This window comes from Plecotus auritus (assembly GCF_963455305.1).
Source record: "Plecotus auritus genome assembly, chromosome: 9".
Taxonomy (NCBI): domain Eukaryota; kingdom Metazoa; phylum Chordata; class Mammalia; order Chiroptera; family Vespertilionidae; genus Plecotus; species Plecotus auritus.
In genome coordinates this window covers 4,774,941-4,786,175 of record NC_137783.1, presented here as the reverse complement: position 1 = coordinate 4,786,175, position 11,235 = coordinate 4,774,941, and the positions used below count along the sequence as shown (strand labels likewise).

The 11,235-nt window shown below is 56.7% G+C and overlaps 1 protein-coding gene across 12 annotated transcripts in view; it reads left to right on the top strand.

The window, feature by feature from the left end:
• Window positions 1-5,282, top strand: part of EBF3 (EBF transcription factor 3) — a 125,798-nt gene extending 120,516 nt beyond the window's left edge. For 5 of the 12 annotated variants that reach the window (XM_080642060.1, XM_080642061.1, XM_080642062.1 and 2 more), the window contains 4 exons: window positions 848-1,036; window positions 1,431-1,628; window positions 2,542-2,654; window positions 3,560-5,282. In XM_080642060.1, the coding sequence (XP_080498186.1) occupies window positions 848-1,036; window positions 1,431-1,628; window positions 2,542-2,654; window positions 3,560-3,577 (518 nt within the window). In that variant the 3' untranslated portion in view covers window positions 3,578-5,282. The remainder of the gene's footprint in view (window positions 1-847; window positions 1,037-1,430; window positions 1,629-2,541; window positions 2,655-3,559) is intronic. The other 7 variants (XM_080642057.1, XM_080642066.1, XM_080642059.1 and 4 more) reach the window with 4 other exon arrangements.
• Window positions 5,283-11,235: the final 5,953 nt, after the last annotated feature.

The following is an 11,235-nucleotide window of genomic DNA, read 5'->3' as shown; positions in this document are numbered from 1 at the left end:
TCTGCCCACAAGCGCCGTGCAGAGAACAGAGGCCCCAGGACCCATGTAGCAGCCGTGTCAGCTTGCACTCAGGGTATGCTATTTGCTAGAAGTCTCCTTGAGTTTATCTGTAAGCCACTTGGCTTTCCTGACAGTCCAGGGTGAGCCCCAGGGTGAGCTGGGAGGGGTCAGTCGGTGGGGCCCTCCTTGGGTATGCTGCGTGGGTGGGATTTGGCTTCTGAGTCTGTAATGAGCAAACGTAAAGAAGTGCCTGTTCCCCACCATGCCCCCATCCCGGGCCGGGGCAGCGGGGTGCGGCCCCTGCTGTCTGAGCCGGCTCTTCAGGCCCCCGTCAGGCCCCCTCTTACACATCCTGCAGCTCAGCTGTGCTGCCCTTCCGCGTACCCCGTGGCGGGAGGGAGCCCTTTCCCGGTCCCTCCCCACATTCACAGAAACCGCAGCTGGCAAAGTGACCCCACACGGCCTTTGATGGGGTGTATGGCCACAGACAAGCGCTCCTTGTCAGCCATGGCATTTGAGGGTCTGCGGAGGCAGACCGGGAGTCTGAGCTGTTGGTAATTGCTTCTAGTGAGACCCGAAAGCGGCTGACGGGTAGATCGAAGCGTGCTTCAGGCCGCCCAGGCCAGCAGGGACGGGACGGGCCGGGCCTGGCGGCCACACGCACAGGCAGGGGTCGGCGCGACGAGGCTGTCGGAGCTGCTTAGGGGCGCGGGGGCACAAGCACCGCAGGAGGTCGATGAGAAATGTTTACTATATGATACAGATTTGCGGGGAACCCCCACCCGCAAGTGTCTCTCCCTGATAATAATGTTATTTTTGGCCGGGGGGGCGGGGGGGATTTTAACAGTCGGCTACAGTCGCAATACAAGCAGCGTGTCCCCGCGAGGCTACGTCCCCAGCAGTACTCCCCAGCAGTCCAATTACAACACAGTGAGCACTAGCATGAATGGATATGGAAGTGGCGCCATGGCCAATCTAGGGGTCCCTGGCTCGCCTGGATTTCTTAATGGCTCCTCCGCTAACTCTCCCTACGGCAGTAAGTGTCTGTTTTTGTCACACGTCATCGCCCAGATTCATTTTCACTCAAAGTCAAATGTGTGCATTGCTTGGATGTTCTGTGATGTGAGCTGCTGGACACGAGGAAGGGTGGCTGTGGAGGCTGGGCGCCCACCTGGCGACAGGAAATTGACCTCAATCGGGCCCCATGCGGTCGCATTGGAAACCCAAACCCAAACCCAAACCCAATCGGAATGACACGGGGCCGCCCAATTGGAACCGAGTCCGACACGGCGTTTGCCTGTTGTCCAGAGAGGGGCCACGCGGCGGACACTGGCACGCCGTGCCCGGCCCCGCGGTCCCCGGCGGCCCGCGAGTCTCTGTGTCGTGCCCGCACGGCGCCGCGCGTCCTGACCGTGTTTGCTTTGTTGCAGTAGTGCCGTCCAGCCCCACCGTGGCAGCCTCTTCGGTCACCCTCCCTCCAAACTGTAGCAGTGCCCACGGCATTTTCTCATTCTCACCTGCCAATGTCATCTCCGCAGTGAAACAAAAGAGCGCCTTTGCGCCCGTGGTCCGGCCCCAAGCCTCTCCTCCTCCCTCCTGCACCAGCGCCAACGGGAATGGACTCCAAGGTGAGGGCGGGGCGCGCCTGGGCGGGGCGGGGCGGGCTCCGGGAGCCCCGGCGGGACTGTCCCCAAGGCCTCCTGAGGGCAGGCTTGGCCACGAGGCCGGGGTGGAGACCGGTGCAGGGTGTGGCCCTGGCGGCAGGAGCTCCGGCCCTTCCTTCGGCACATTCTCGGAGTCCTTGCAGCGCCCCCACCGTTGCATGCTCCCTACGGTCCCCCTCGAGGCGCCCCTGCCCCAGCCCCATACTCAGAGATGACGCCCGGATTCCTTAGCCTCCCAACACAGCCTGTGTCCTCCTGGCGCAGCTCAGGGCAGGGAGCCCCGTGGGGGGGCAGGGCCGTGGGCCCCGGAGCAGGTCTGCGTCCAGTCCTTTCTGTGCACAGGCCTTCAGGGCCGCGGCTGCCAGAGCCTGCGCAGGCCCCGCTGGGAGCGCCCGCGGCCACAGCCTCCTTACTCAGAGGCGGCGGAGTAGCCCCAGGGCCCGGTGGAGGGTCAGCGTGCCACCTGCAGAGCCCACCTCACAGGCCAGAGCCCCACCTGGCCGGGCCGTCCTTGCAGAGGGCACTGGGCCGTGCCAGGTGGAGCTGGTTTCTCAGGGTCTCCTCCAGAGACTCCAGGAGCAGGGCTGGCCCCGAGGGCAGAGGGAGGTGCCGCCCGGACACAGCTGCCCCCAGCGCCCGCCTAGGGCTGGGTCCCCGGGCAGTGGCCTGTGCTGCGTGTGGCAGGCGGGCCACGTGGGCGCCCACTTGCCCGTGGCTCTGGGGTGCCCTGAGGCCCCAGGCGCTGAGATTCAGGGCCGTCCTCTGGCCTCTTTCAGACACCTTTGGTCTGCTCCTCCCGGTGAAATCAAATCCAGTAACTCCTTTAAACACACGAACCCCTTCCACCAGTATTTACTGAGCGCCTACTATGTGCCAGGCTCTCTGCTGGGTGCTGAGGACGTCCCCGTGGAGAAGACTAACTGGCCCTTTTGTGAAGTCGGTGGCATATTTCACTTTGATGAACTAATGCTCAAAAAAGGACCTGGAAAGGTATCAGTGATTTGAAATAATTGTCTTCCCAACACCTGTCAGTGCGTGAGCGGGACGCCCAGGCCCCAGCGCGGCTCGCACGGCCGGGGCCTCGGCCTGCCCGCCGCCCACGGTGCTGGGCCCTGGAAACGTGGTGTCACGTGAGCCCTGTGTACACACGCGGGGCTTCCAAACCATAACGTTGTAACGGTGAGTCGGAGATAAATTAATACGGTTGGAATTAATGAGCTGGGAAATTGAAGCTCGCATCACTACATGAACAAATGTATTAATATGTGATACATAAATTAACGAGAACCATCATTCTGACAAAAATTAAACAACACGAGAGTTCAAAGATTCCAAACGACGTCCGTGCCAGGCGTCCACCGGGAGGCGCCCGCCGCCCTGGGCCTTTCTGCGCCGTTTGCCCTCTCGTTCCGAGAGGAGACAAAAGGGGTCCCCGAGGCCAAGCTGGGACTTGCGTCTCTCGGGGGCCCTTGGCCATGCAGGGGCTTTGATGTTGGGGGCCCGCGACTCACCATTACGATACCCAGCAGTCAGCAGAGGGGAAACTGAGGCGTGTCCAGCCTTCACCTAGGGAGAGAGAGCAGGCTGGTCCCTCCGTCTAGAGAGGTGGCCTCTGGGGAGTCTGGGCCTCCATCTGCTACACACAAGCCACTGTGGTGCGTATAGCACAGCCTTCCCGCACGGAAAGGCCACAGACCTCCCCCCGCCTCCCCCCACTCAGGAGTCTGTCCCCATGTGCACCCCGTCCCCTGAAGTAGGTCCCCCCGCACCTTAACCAAGCCCAAGGCTGGTTAGTGGAGTTACGCAGACCCAAGGACAAGGAGGAATAAAGCAGAGGAGGCCGGCCCCGCCCGCCCCCCGCCCGCCCCGGTAACCCTCTCCTCCCTCTCTTGCAGCTATGTCTGGGCTGGTAGTCCCGCCGATGTGAGGGACCTCTGTTTACCTTCCGCAGCACCCAGCATCCCAGGACGGACTTCAGGGGACACGTTCAGTGTATTGAGACATGCTGGTGGAGACCGTACCTTCCAGTACGTCAGCAGCAGTCGAAATGCTACAAAAGACGTTGTTTAAAGATTTTATTTAAACTATTAAGAACCGACATGCAAACAGCCTACTTCTTCATGAACAATTCCATTTTGCTGACTGAACTCTTCTCCTATTTTCACATTTCTCGGTCCCGAAGAACAAGGAGAACAAAGCGACGCCTATTTTGTATAGAGTTTCCGACTCCGTCTTGGCTGTGTCTAGTACTTGCTATGTGTTGGGAGAAACTTTGTGAATGCACCATTTTGATGCTCATGAAACACTGATGAAAAATGCCTGCGGACATTTTTCTGTACTCATCCTTAGATTCACAATGGTGGTGTATCTCTATAATGTGAAATATTTTTTTGTGGTGAACCAAGGGGGCCAAGGAGGTGTGAGCCATCGACCTGGAAGAGAGGATGACTATATGATTCGAATTGGGGGTGGCAGGGAGGGAGGGAGGGCTTACCATTGCTTACCTTCATCTTAATGAAATGAAACTTTGTAACTTATTGTAGTTAGAAATTGTAACTTTGATATTGAATTCTCTTGCCTTCAACAAGCACACTGACAGAGAAAAATGCTACTGTCTGTTGGTTAAAATATTCTCCCACTGCTAGAGCTTCCTGTTAAGCGAGCGTGATCTGCGACATTTTTCCACTTTTGCTAGTACTGTATACGATTGCATTCTTAGGCTACTGTGAGGTCCCTGTTTCTTGTACCAGAAATTGTCCTTTTGACTTCTAGATCCTTCTCCCCTAATGTGTTTTGTATGTGGTTATAAAATTGTAGACTTTTGTGATTTTGCCAAAGTTGTAGCTAAATATTTATACACTTGTCTTGAATTTTTTTCAGATCCACTTAACTATTTAGAGAGGAAAAAAAAAAACCCACCAAGTTTTATTCCTTATGTATCCTATAAGGAATAAAATGGTCTCATCCAACACTTTTCCATGAACACTTGCAGTTGCTAAGGGACTTTATTTTGTAACATATCAATTATAAATATTGTATTTATCGTTGAAATTTTGTACATTGCTTTCCCCGCCATCTTTTTTCCTTTTTTCTCGTCCGCATTGATTCTGGGTCATGGCCCAGTGTTTGCGACGCTGGGAAGAGCATGAAGCCAAGACTGTCTCTCTCGTCTGTTTCGTTAAAATGCATCAGTGTCCTTGCGTTTCATTTGTACTTAAAAAATAATTTGCTATTATTTAGACTTTCCATCCTTTTTTTTATTTTGAGGAAAAGTCAAATTCATTGTTTATTTTTATATTATTTTTAAGTTATCTGAACAAATACTTTTGAAAAAAAAAAAAAGTCTGTTGTATAGTCAAAACACAACGGTGCCACCGGCTGTGACAAGTCCTAGTAGAGTCTGTGCATGTGGAACGGCCGTGCAGAGGGGACACCGTTTGGGGCTGTGTCCTTATTTTATTATTATTATTTTTTTTGGTAGAATGTAAAAAGTCATTTTAGCTGCCACCCATGACTTTTGCCACATAGCTGAACTGTGTTTACTGGAAAAATTCAGAGGCCTAAAGTTTAAAATAAAATTTACTTCTGATGTTTTAATTAAAATGTCTGCCACATGAACTTCTCTGATGCCTTAAAAGTGGACTTCTTTAAAGATCCTTTGTGCTGTTTTACCGCAGGCGCACACCACAGCTGTTAACCCGATCTCATTCGGAAACGTCCAGTGTAACACACACACACACTCAAGCACAAACCTGGTGCCTGCCGGGTCCCTCGCTGCATCCGATCCTGCCGCCTCCTGCCGCCTCCCGCGCTCACCCCGGGTCCCAGAGGTTCGGGGGGAGGCACAATGGCCCGCTTTCTTTTGGAACGCTATTTCTGGTGTGGTCGGGCCCTGCAGCTCCGTCTGTACTTTTTAAACTGGAATGACCTTCCCATCCTGCGCCTGTGCGTGCCAAACCCGCGGCGAGACCCGAAGGGTCCGCGTTTCCTCCCCGCTGCGTTCAGCATCTGCGGGCAGAACGGCGCACGTTTTGCAAACCGCAGCAGGAATCCAATTCACAACAGAAAGGGGGGGCTTTTTAAAAACGACGACAAAAAGCAAAACAATGCACAACTTAGCAAAGTGTTCGTTCAAGGGACTAAGCAAACCAAGTCCCCAGCCGTCGGCGGGTCCCACGTGGGCCCTGCGACGGTGACAGGCTTAGCTAAGTGGAGGAGCCTAGGAAGCGACTCTGGAAATAAATCACCTCCGTTTTCTTTGGTGTCAGTCAGGGTTTGGTCTAAACACGAGCTTCCGCGCACCCGTCCGAGCGTCTGCCAGGGCCCTCACCCCCGCACTCGGTGTGTGTTTGAGGTTCGTTAGCCAGCAACGCCCTCATCGCTTTCCTGTCTCAAATCGGAGCGCTTCACTCAATGGTAGATGTTACTGTTAGAGACCCTACAATGAGATTGTTTTATCTGTACATTTTTTCAGATATTTAACTGTATAAAAATGTTCATTTTACACAATATTTAATTAAAGTATTTCTCGTCTGTGAATTTCACTCCGGGTAATTTTATGTTTTGGTTATTGAGATGCCCACCGGGATGCACACGCGCGAGTGACACTGGGGGTGTCGTCTGCGTACCTGGGGTTCCCGAGCGTTGTCTCGGCCGACGCAGAGGGTTCATGGAAGAGCCTTCTACAGAGTGATCCCACCTGCGGAGAGGCTGTGAGTTACTTAGGTGGTTCTGGTCCCGCCTGTGTGTTTCACGCACACATCTGCAGGTGCCGGTCAGACCCGGGCCAGTGCCCCTGAGGGACACGCACCATCGCCAGGCTCACGGGGGCGTGGTCACCGCTCGCCGGCCCCTCTGCTTCCGAACCGCAGGGTTTGGCCTGCAGAGCAAATGCTCCTGGCGTCCCCGTCACGTGCTCCACTGGGCAAGGATCAGCTTTAGGAGAGGGCGGGGCTGGGGGTGGGGCGCAGGGCAGGTGGGCAGCAGGGCGCCAGATACAGGTGCCAGCAGAGGTCTGACCTGAGGTCTGACCTGAGGGTATGGTGCCACTACCAACTCCGGCCACTGCCCCGGCCACTGCGGGCTGCACGTGGGTATAGCCAAAGGCGCCGACCGTGAGGAGAGCTGCTGAGGTCCTCATTTACACGCACCGATTTCAGCTCCAGCGAGGTCTCGGCACCCCATTCCGTTTCATTCTGCGTTTTTCCTCTCCTCCTCAATGAGAGGCGGTTTTGCATGTTTTGGCTCGCAGCTCTCACACATACACATACGTGTGATCCAAATTAGTGCTCACAAATGTCCCCTTAATTACTTGTTCTGCTGAGCAAAACAGGAAACAATTACTCAAAACATAAAGAAACTGGTGCCTGCCTCCTCCTCCTGCCAGTGCCAGGCGGCTTCCTTCGACGGCATTTGTGTCCGCCTTAAAGAGACAGCAAAGGAAGGGGCTCCGGGTACACAGCTGCCGCCTGCCCACTCCCCTCCCCCAGGCTCCGTCCCAAGATGCGAGTGGGGGGGGGGGGAAGAGGGGAGCTGGGGACGCAGTTCACCTGCCTCCCCGCTCTTGGGCAGGAACCCAGCCTGGGATGGGGGCCAGGGCCCTGCGTCCTGGGGAGAGAGAAGCGACTGTATGTTTGTGTTTCGAATCAGAAGCGAGAAGTGCCCTCTCTTGGAGCGTGTGCCCATTATTGTCAGGCCGCCTTTTAAGGTCTTTCAGGCTCTTAAAGATTATTCAAAGCACTCGAAATGGGCTTCAATCTAATGCCTCATTTCATTGCATTAAACAGCCCAGTTAATAAAGAATCGATATATTCAAAGGGCAAGGTTATCTTTTGTCTATAAGGGGTGGTGTCATTCTGCACCTTTTATAGTTCAAATGCTGAAAAAGACCTCATGAAATCCATACTCAGCAGGCAGGTCACCGAGAGCAGCGGGGAGGCTGCGGGGAGAGGCGCCCCCTCGGAAACCACTCCAGCCTTATCGCCGCGCCCTGCGCGCCGACGAGGCCGCGGAAAATGTCAATTTCTCATCAAGACAAGAGGCTGCGCCGATCAGCCTTTGCAGAGAATACACACAATTAAGAGGAGGCAGCCGGGCGGCGGGGCAGCTGTTTGGAGCACCCCCCAGGAGCCCCCTCCCCACAGATGATAACAGGAGTTGTTGATAACTGAAGTGTCAATACGCCCAAGAGCGGCTTCTGAATGCGCGTCCTTGTGCTGGGCGCTCCCGCCGATCCCGGCCGATAAGGGCGCAGCTGCCGGGGACACGGGGCTGGCCCTCACAATTAACGCCATGAATAAATCACACAAAGGGTCCGCTGCTTTAGACGCCGTGAGACAATCCCCCGCTTTACCCTTCAAGGGCTCCTTTTATGTGGGAATAAGGTTGCTTTTAATGAAATTTAAACTCATCAGAGGAAATCAAAAACCTCCAATCAGATTACAAATTGATTTTCTGGTCGTTTGTCATTTCCCAGTGTGGGGCCGCAGGTTTCCCAGGAGTGGCGTGCACGCAGCCCCAGCCGGGCCCAGGGACAGACTGGGCAGCTCCTGACCCCTGCACACTCAGACCGGTTCTGACTCTGCCCCCGTCCCGGGTGGTTCTGGAAAAGTGAACCCACGACCAGAGTGGGTGCCATTCAGCTCTGAGTCCAGCCGAGGCCCCACCTGGGACACCGTCGTCCTTGGCGGAACTGGCTGACGTCCAGGCTCAGCCAGGGCCCACCGACAGCCAGTGGACGCTCAGTCCCGGGACTGTGTCAGTCGGGGTTTGTGCGCTCGCCCTGAATCTGCTCTGTGCCACACCCACAGAGCCACCCGGAGTCACACAGAGCCGAAGGGAGCGCCAAGGAGTGCCACGGAGCCACACAGCCGCCACATGGAGCCCCGCACTGGGCGCTCACGGTCTGGGGCTGCCAGGGGCAGGGCCAATTCCTACTCAGCCGTTCAGTCTGAGCACAGATGCGCGTCCCTTCGCACAGCCTGCCCTGCCTGCTGGGCAGTCCCGGGACCCGCTGCGTGCTCCCACCAAACCCTGGAGCATCTGAGGCCAGCAGCCTCCCAGGGTCCCCCCCACGTACCTGACGGGCCGGGGCTTCCTCCCCATCCGCCCCTGCGTCGGAGGCACTGGTCCAGCTAAAGGGTCCCACGGAGCCTCTGGCTGGGTGTGAGGGGCGTCTGTCCCTCCTGGAAAGACAGGGCCGGGGACGGAAGCCAACACCATTTCTGACTCGAGGTCGCCGACACCACCTTGTATGAAACCGTCTCTAAAGTGAGGCCGGTCTCCTAGATGGTTACGTGCAGCCAACAAGCACCGTCCTCGCCCGCCCGCAGTCCCGGCCGGTGGCGAGCAGGGCATCAGTCCCGTCCTCCAGGAGGAGTGCCGCGGAGCCACACAGAGCGGAGCTGGCCCCCTCTCTCAGGTGACAAAACTGCAGTTCAGAGGGAATGACCAGCCAGGGTCAGAGGGCTGCAAGGACCAGGCCGGTGCAAGTGAAGTGCCCCGTCGCACCCCCCGGGCCTGTGCACTGATGCAGGTCTCAGAGACCTTCGGGAATTCAAGAGACGCACCATCGGGATGGAGCAAGAACCACGCTCGCTGGGATGCCCCCAGCCAAGCCCAGGAGGACACAGGCCACCCCGGGCTCAGGGGCCTGACGTAGCCCGGCCACCCGGACAGGTTGTGATGGAAGCTGGCTTGCCCGGCAATGTTAGCTGCGGCCCCGGGGCCTGTCTTCAGGACACAGCCAAGGTCACAGGCTCACGGCCCCAGGGCCTGCCCTCCACACCAGGGGACCGCCCGCCCAGGAGCCGCCCCACACTCTCCACCAGCCTCCTGGGGTCACACGTGGCCCACACCCATGCCCGTGGACACTAGGTGCCCTTCGGGTCTAGTAGCATGTGGGGCGCAGGCAGGGCAACAGGCTGAGGGGAGGAGCTGTGTGCGTGGGGGAGGGACGGCCAGCGTGCAGGCCAGGACTGAGGCAGCACCGCAGGGCAGGGCTGGGGGGCTGAGCAGCCAGGGCTCAGGAAAGCTTCTGCGACCGCCTGACTGTGGGGACAGGGTGCGGACAGAGGAAAGAGAGCAACGAGGACTGAGTCAGAAGAGGCCACAAGGAAGTCAGAGAGACCGAGGGTCAGGAGGGCGCGTGGGGGTCCCACCTGCTGCCCGGCCGGACCACTCCCGCCACTGCACTGATGGGGCCGGCACAGCTCACTCCCCCGACAGGCGGCGTGGTCATTGGCTAAGACCAGACCTGTGTTTCCACCTACGAGAGACCGAGCTCTTCGCCGCCTCCCGTGCCACTGCTGTGGGGCCAAAGGCGGGCCGGCGCCCCGAGAAAGAGAACCTGCAACAATGACAACAAGGGGTTCACGTTTCCAATACGCAACGGGCTTCTGCCACGCAGTGAGACAGGAAGGCACCCTGAAGGGAAGGGGGCAAATGCACAGGCAACGTGCAGGGACAGTGACCCATGAGCTCAGCAGGCCACACTGGAGCTCGCTTAAAACGCGTATCAGATTACAGCAATGAGGTGGCATTCATCTCTCCCTCATTTAATTAGGAAAGATTTTCCCTAAAAGCTCGCATCAGTCCTGCCGATGGAGAGAAGGGCCTTCTCCGAGTTGTCCGCAGAAGGTGTAAGCGGTGCAGCCCTTCCCGGAGCCGGTGTGACGTTGTTATAAAATAGCCAGAGACGTACCTGTGTCGGTACCCACCCACCACGTCCACTTCGGGAATCGAGCTCGAGGAGGTGATCGGAGCTTGGATAAGACTGTGAGAGCAAGGCTGCTCGCTGCTGTGCACTTACCTAAAACACCCAAAAGAACCCCAGTGTCTAAGACCAGGAACAATTAATCGAATTATTACAACGGAATATTATCTGTTCCATGAAGACCTACATGTTAGCGAGTTATAACTATAAAACGCTTAAACCCGTCTTCATGGCTTCAGACTGTGACGCATATCGGCTACTGTGCGTGACACGATGGACGTGCCGCACGTCGTACACGCGACACCCAAAGCAGGAGCCACCAGAGGAAAGGAGCTCGATCCTCACAAGCACAAACATCTCCGCTTCCAGCGACACTCAGGGACGTGAGAAGCAGCCCCAGGACGGAGAGCCTCCGGAGGAGCGGGACCCTGTCGGACACAGACCTGTGGCGAGACTACACGGAGAACACGTGCGGGTAATAGAAGGCAAATGGCTCCATTGAAAATGGGAAAAGGATCTGAACGGACAGTTCTCCCAAGACGACATATCAATGGCCCACAAGCACACGAAAAGGTGCTCAACATCATGGGTCATCGGGGAAAGGCAAGTCAAAGCCAGCATGAGCTAGACAGGGGTGGGCAAACTTTTTGACTCGAGGGCCACAATGGGTTCTTAAACTGGACCGGAGGGCCGGAACCAAAGCATGGATGGAGTGTTTGTGTGAACTAATATAAATTCAAAGTAAAGGAGCGGAGGGGAGAGCAAGAGAACCGGATAGAACAGCCAGATCTGGCCCGCGGGCCATAGTTTGCCCACGGCTGATAGCACGTCACACCCACCGGTTTGGCTATAACGTCA